This window comes from Gavialis gangeticus, unplaced genomic scaffold, assembly GCF_001723915.1.
Source record: "Gavialis gangeticus isolate Ggan-Ray unplaced genomic scaffold, GavGan_comp1, whole genome shotgun sequence".
NCBI classification, from domain to species: domain Eukaryota; kingdom Metazoa; phylum Chordata; order Crocodylia; family Gavialidae; genus Gavialis; species Gavialis gangeticus.
The window spans coordinates 204492556-204500171 of record NW_017729032.1 but is presented as its reverse complement, the minus strand read 5'-3'; the positions used below and the strand labels follow the sequence as shown (position 1 = coordinate 204500171).

Sequence of the window (7616 nt, the reverse complement as noted above, 5' to 3'; positions counted from 1 at the left end):
CAGGGCACAGGCAGGAGCAGGGACTGGGGAGAGTGGGGCACTGGCTGGGTGGTGAGACAAGTGGAGGCCTGGGGGGCACATCCCCCACTCCCCACAACCCCTGCTCCTGCCTGTGCCCTGCTCCCTCTCTCACCACTTGGGTCTCGATCTGCCCCCACCCCCGGCCAGTAATGGAGGGAGTGGGGCTGGGACAGGCCCTGCAGAGTCAGGGTGAGGTGCAGGACAGAGCTGTGACTGGCCTGTCTGGGGGCGGGGCATGCAGCTCGGGAGAGCATGGGGGGAGTGCGCCCCCGGAACTACATGTGGCTCTGGGCTGTTCCTGATGGGGGTATTGGGCTGGGCTGTGCTCAGGCCTGGCAGCAGCAGTGCTGGAAGTAGGGTGGGGGGTACAGCCACCCAAAAATTTATTGTAGCCCCCCCCCACCTCCCTCCTAGCACCATTGCCACCTGCACCAAGTGCAGCGTGGTCCATCCCCCCCCTTACTGGAAGAGCCCAGCGCAGCCTCCCAGCACCATCCTGCAGTGGCAGCTCACCCTCCCCTCTGCACAGATCCCAGGCACATGGGCCCCCATACCCTCTGGGAGGGCGGGAAACGGTTGGGGGGAGGGGAAGGCTATGCCAGGCTCTGGGCTCTTCCCAGCAAGGGGGTGGGGGGGTTGGGCTGGGCTGTGCTGCACTCAGGGAGGGTGACAGTGCTGGGAGAGATTGGGGGGGAATCACACCCCACCCTGTGTACAGATTTGACGGCAGCGCCCCATGACCTCCCAGGCTATATGCTTCCCCCCCCCCACCCCCAGCCCTTCGCAGATGAGCCACTCACAGCTCCAGCTAATGTCCCACCCTGGCTGTGCATGGCCTGCCCCTGTGCCACTCCCTCCCTCACCACTGCTAGAGCCGTTCATGCTGTCCTGCGTTTGGGGTTGGGGCGCATGTGCCCCCCATCTGTGCGCAGCAGAGGCAGCTGCCATTGTGGGCTGTGCTTTGCACCCCAAGGCCCGCTGCAGCTGGTCTGAAAGTAGCTCGATGCCACATGTGTCCTGCTGCTGGGCTAAGCCTCACCCCCTGCACACCCAGCAGTGGGTGCATGTGGTGTTGGGCAGCTTCTGGGCCAGCTGCAAGGGGCTCAGGGCGCAAAGCCCAGCCCGCAATGGCAGCCACCTCTGCCACACATAGGTGGGGGGGCACGCGCCCCACGGTGCTTCTGCCAGGGTGTGCACAGAGGCAGGACACCCCTGGATGTGCTGCTGAGGTTCAATCCTCCCACCCGGCTGAGGCCTCACTCACCTTCCCCCTGCTTCCATACTCTGTCCCTCACCGTGGGGACGTTGATCTGGCCCCTGCCCCGTCCCTCTCCCACAGACTAACCTGCTGGGCTGGGGGGGGGGGGCGTGTGCATGCATGTACGCGCTCAGCACCCCCAGCCTCAGATCAACTGCAAGAGGCTCCATGATCGACCAGTCGATCGCATTTGACCAGTTGGTGACCACTGCTCTATGATCAAATGAGACCACAAAAGTGCTAAAAAAGATAAACCCCCATAAAAATGCATTAAAATTCAATGACAATACTGCTTTCCCCTAATTAATTCTTACCCTATAGAACACCATGTATCTGCACTTGCTTCTGATTTATCAATAGATTGCCTATAAGATATAAAGGCATCCTGAACTTTCCCAATACTTGAATAGCACCTGGGAGAAAAGAGAAAAAAATTCTGTAATAGTTAACGAAATGATTAATGAAGAAGGCTTGCAATAATGCTAGTATAAACCATGTAAATACAAGCTCAGACATGCTTAAAAAATGTGCCTTTTCTGTAAGTTAGACACCAACTGACATGAACTTCTCAATCAAAATTACTAATTATTTGTATAACATAATTAGTTCATTTCTCAGCACCAGCTGCCCACAGTTTAACATGTTTTAAATGCCCTCTATGAGAAAAATGCCAACATTCAGAATTAATACAATTCTGAAGATGAACCCTTGTTTCACTTGTAGTAACTAACTAGTTAAAATGAACATTACAATACAGATAGCAATCAAGAAAACTAATAGAGTATTTGGGAACAGGCAGCTGTACTGCAACATAAAAAAAGAATAACGTAACCATGTTATGAAAATTAAAATACTATAAAACATATTCTGTAATTATAACAATGATATTTTTAAAAAGCTACACTACCTATTTTTTCTTCTTTGGACAACTATATAGTGTACATATTTATAAGCCCTTCTTAATAAAAATGTTTAACAATAAACAATATAGTTTTACAGTGTATAAAGAGCAACGAATTTAGTGAAAATTTTGATTTTACTATTCTGAATAGTTCCATAATTTAATCACAGTAGCAAGTACATCTAAGAATTTCAAAAGTAGCATGACATACTAAACAAAAACAAGAATTAAAAGAACTGAAGGCAATAATTTGGCTACAAGGAGAAATGCTCGTCTTGTCAAAATCAAATGACAAATAAAAGCAGTGAATTTTTTTTCAAATGAAAAAATAATGTGTCTAAGTTTGCGTACAGTATGGGTCCATTCTCTATACTGCCTATACTCCATTCTTTGTTTGGACAAGCATTAAATATTTTTATAATAAATAGATAAGAAAGGAAAGTTTACACTAGTAAAGAACAGGGGCAAGTATTATCAAAGTAATACTCTTCTTGATTGGATGGAAGGTATCTGTTCTCAAGTACACACTCAAGTCACCCTAAATTTTCAGCCTATAGAATATAAGCCTTATTACTATTAAGCTAATAACTGAATAAAGGGTTATTGCTAGCTAAATTAATCTGCTAAAAACTAGTTTTTATTTAAAAAACAATAGAAAGGCAGTAAATGAATACTATTTAACTTACAAGGCAATATTATTTTTGCTAAACAGAGTTAATATTAAAGGTATGGACAAACTATCAAGGTATACAGTTTACAAATAATATATGTATTTAGATAGAGAAAAATAAAGCATTACATATTTTGGTATAACAGCTTGTGCATGAAAAAGAGGAAAAGAATAATAAAATAATGAAGCTAAATGCAAGCATTTTTGCAGACAACTGCAAGCAAAGAGGGATGATGCAGTTTGATGTGGTACAAGGACGGAAAGCAAGCCGGGTAGAAACAGGCTACAGCAAACATGCAACTTGGATGACAACAGCTTAAGGTCCAAAGAGTCTCGCACACTGACGTACATGAAATATTTTCTGCTTACCAATGTTAATTTTTACATTATTTATTATGAACAGTAATTATTTCTACTTCTTAAAAGCACTTATACTTAATTATATTGCTAATTTTAGAACAAACAACAAAGCTAGACTTTAGTAGCTACAATATTTTTATTTATTTTTTCAAAGTTAGTGTTGTAATTTGAAGAAAAAGTATTCTTCAATTGAGACTTTCATGATACCTCTTTGTGAATGAGAATACTTATCTGAACGTATTCAGCTCAACCAGTATCTCAGAACAGGCTTTATTAAGAAAAACAAGGAACAAAACAGCTTTATACCACAAGTTCTCACCTTCCCAAGAAATACCAGGATTGGCCAGAATTAGGATCTGCCTCTAGAGACTTCTGGAGATACTGAATAGCATAACTTTCCTTGGTTGCTTTGTCTCCTAGCTGATCCACAGTGTGATGCATCCAGCCTACAGAAGAAATAACAAATCACAGAAACCAAGTTCTCAAGTACTTTTTCTTAATTTCCTTTCGTGTCGGTAATATTTGTCCTCTTTAAAAAAAAAACAACAAAAAAAAACAACAAAAAACAAAACAAAACAAAACAAAAAAATCAACTGCATACAAGATTACTGATACAGCTTCCAAAAGCTCCTAAATCAGAAAGTGGCCTTAATTTTATTATTGATTGTTGGGTACCCTTTATGTTTTTTTTTTTTTTTTTAGTAATCTGTGGAAATGTTCTTCTGCCAATGACATTACATATATCTATATCTATAAAAATTATTTAGAATCGAGTATAATCTACATTCTCTTTACAGAACCTAGTCAAAAATAAAGTCAACTGAAGTTGTCCCTGATTATGCAAGTGTTAATTAACTGTCAACATCTTTACAAGGACAGGGATCCATTACAATTGAAATCACAGGAATCTAGGCTTAGAAGGGACCTCAAGAGGTCATCTGGGCCAACCCTTTCAAGGCAGAATCACCCCTGTCTAAATCATCCAAGAAAAGTGTTTGCCTAAGTTGCTTTTAAAAGCTTCCAAGGATGGAAGCTGAACAACCTCTCTAGGTCAAGGACATCAAACTAGATCCAGTCAGTGAAGCTGCTTTATCTGGCCCTCCATGCTAATAGCAGGCAAGTGAAGATGGGAGGTGTGGCCAGAGGGAACAGCATACTGCAGAATTCCAGAGCCCTGGTGGGCACAGCAACTGGCAGCAGAAGGGTGAGCAAGGGTTGACACACCCAAGGTCACTCTCTAGCCTCTTCATCACTGTCACAACCCTACTTCCTCATCTGCCAGCCCTGCTGCTGGCCCGTGCCTTGTACTGGAGATGCTGCTGCAGAACAGGGCACATAGTGGCAGCACCTGGTCCACCTCTTAAGGTAATGGTGGGAGCTCCAGCTCTAGCACAGAGCAAGCTGCAACATTAGCTCCAGCCCTACATGGTGGGGCCTGGAGCTGCCACTATAGAACCCGTGTTGGAGCTGGAGCTTCCACCATCACTGCAACGTGTCCCAAATCAGAGCTGGAGCTGCTGCATGCCCCAGGCTAGATCTGGTCTGGGAGAAGCCAAGCCCCACAGTCCAGTTCTGGCCTGGGGCACAAGGTGCATATACTATCCCTGCTGTAGGTAATCTCTTCCAGTATTGAACCACTCTCCCACTGATAAAGTTCTTTCTAACATCCTATCTAAATTTCCCTTGTTGCAATTTAATACTATTGCTCCTTATCCTGTACCTTGTAGCCATAGAGAACAGTTATAATCACCATCCACTTTATAATAACCCTTTACGTATTTGACATTGTTATCAAATTCCTCTTCAGCCTTCTCTTCTTCAGTCTAAATCCAGTTTTTAATGTGGCGTACTAGATTCCTTTTACTTCCCTAATTCCTTGACACATGGTACAGTTTTGCTTGGGTTTTTTTATAGCGTGTTTTGTGGCTTAGGTCTGTGAGAGTGCTGGGAGTAGATGATCTTGCAAACCTTTTAAACAGCCCTGGCTTGCAAAAGGAGAGTGAATTTGATGATGCAGGGGGCCAAAGCCATAAAAACACAGAAAATAAGCCTGGAAAATGTTAACTTCTCCCCCTCCCCTCCTTTTGCTCACTCACACACGTGCTTTTTCAGTTGCTTTGGAAATTACTACTACTGTTCCTGTTAGGTAAGCCCATAACAATCTTCAACTTGGTCCCCTAGATCCTCCAAGCCATACTGCATATTTGGAAGATTCTTCCAGCAGAACAGCTCAACAATACAGTTTTCCTCTGCTTCCACACCATCAGAAACACTCGGCTCAGTCTTTCAATATCTTGGTTACTACATCATCATCTCCTCTGGCTTTGACAAGCAGAGTCTTCATTGCTGACTTGCTACTTTTTTTAAACCTTTGGCTGCCACTTTGCACCTTTGAGGGGTCCTTGCAGTCCTCCCCAAAACTATGTAAGACACTTAGTTAAGTGTATTAGTATTAGTGTGTTGAGTGCATCTGTCCCTCCCAGTTTAGATGCACTACTGTGCCTCACTTCTACTTTACTCTTCAGTGCCTAACTCATATTCCCAAATGCAAAGCTGAATTTTACCCAAGTGTTTCGCTCTTGGTTCTTCATTATTGTAAGTCAAAAATGTCTTCAAAACCAGAAATACTTGCTTTTGGACACAATCTTTCATCCTTGTATGTGTCCAAACATTTCTGGCCCTTTCCCAAGTCTTCAACCTCTTCCTTGGATCAGCAGTTAACTGCATCTTCTTAGCACATTCTTACACTAACCTTGGCCCTGCTCCAACTCCTTTTATGCAAACATTTTTACTGGTCTTCCTCTGACTTTTTAGCTACAGTTCTTCTCCAAATCTCTGAAGAGACCTAACACTCCAGTTTTTCCCATCATCTAACCTTGCTTTTTATTTTCTATGTTGCTTGCTAGGGCTGTGTGAAATTTCAGCAGCTGTTTTGTTTCAGGGGTGTTTCGGGCTGTTTCAGCGCCCGAAACACTGAATCCTAATCGAAATGGAAGGCTCTAAAATGTTTCGGAAAAGTTTTGGTGAATTTCAGAGTTTAAGAGCTGGGCTTGCAGGGAAACAAAAACTAAGAGGGAAGGGAAGGGGGGGGGCCACGGGGGAGGACTGCTCTGATATTGACATCTAGCTCCCAGTTCAATTCCACAGCTCTCTGATGGCTTCCCCCAGCTCTCTGATCATTTCCCCAAGTGCCGGGAAGATTGCAGCGCTGCCACTGGCCCCAGCCTGCAGCGGCAGCCTGCTAAAACCTGGCACACGGACCTGGGGGCCTGCACCCCCCACCCAAGGAAGAGCTGGGGAAATGATCAGAGAGATGGGGAAATAAAACCAGGGGCTGGGGTATCCCTGCCGTGCAACTAGGTTCCGCAGGGAGCAGAGATTTGCGCCAGGGTGTCTTCGCCACCACTGCCCACCCCATATAGCCCCATGTCGCCAGGGCAGCGTGAGGTGGGCAGCAGCATTGAGGAGACCTCCAGGGCAGATCTCTGCTCCCTGTGGAGCCAAGTTGTGCGGCAGGGACTAGAAGGCTTGCTCACTGCTCTGCACTGCTTCCCTGTCCTGCGACCCAGCATGACAGGGATCAGAGACCCACGTGGGGATCGCCTCACCTGCACTGAGGGCAGCAGCCCTCTCCCCTCCCCTGGACAAGCCATCTATGGCCCTGTCCTGCTCCCCACTGGGGCCCTGCAGCCCCCAGCCCCGCCTGACTGGGCAGGTAGGGTTGTGTGAAGCTTCCCTTGAAGTCTGTTCAAAACAGATTCGGCTGGTGATCTGAAACACCAAAATGAATCGCTATCCTCTGAAATGGCCGAATTTGAAATGAAAAAGCTGTTTTGCACAGCCCTACAATGCTTGCGTACTAAGTCATATTTCTCAGAGTAATCTCTCTGTGAGTTCCTCTGGCCTATGCCATCTAAAATCCTGGGCCTCAGAGAGCTATACTCCCAGAACAAATTCAGTGGGGTACATCTGCATGTAAAGCCTAGCACCTTACTATAGGCCCAAATATTTACAGTCAAGAGGGGAAACTGTCACCTCTAGTTTACTAGAAGGGTCTGACTAAAAGGATTACTGAACATCAAGCAAAAATTCAGGCTCAATTGTCAATTAAAATTCAGTACCAATTATCAAATGGGGAAAAAAGATGAATGGAAGAAGGGCAAATTAATAGTTAAAAAATAAATAAAGAACATGAGAGAAGTGATGCAGAATTCATATTAGATCAGACAATTCTGTAAACAGAACCATGACTAAGTTCCTTGTTTAAACAAAACATTTATGTTAAATATAGCCTGTTCTACCTGTCCAATAAAGTACCTGACTGGACTAAAGATTATAGCTGAACTTTTCCTAACATGTAAAGCAGGGCTTAAAATGCACTTTTCCCTCTTTAATGCAGATTTATT

At 44.7% G+C, this 7616-nt stretch overlaps 1 protein-coding gene across 4 annotated transcripts in view; it reads right to left on the bottom strand.

Moving 5' to 3' along the window:
* Positions 1-7616, bottom strand: part of KDM6A (lysine demethylase 6A) — a 305237-nt gene that overhangs the window by 67919 nt on the left and 229702 nt on the right. For all 4 annotated transcript variants that reach the window (XM_019524155.1, XM_019524154.1, XM_019524156.1 and 1 more), the window contains exons 10-11: positions 3530-3656; positions 1594-1692 (exon numbers count right to left, since the gene is read on the bottom strand). In XM_019524155.1, the coding sequence (XP_019379700.1) occupies positions 1594-1692; positions 3530-3656 (226 nt within the window). The remainder of the gene's footprint in view (positions 1-1593; positions 1693-3529; positions 3657-7616) is intronic.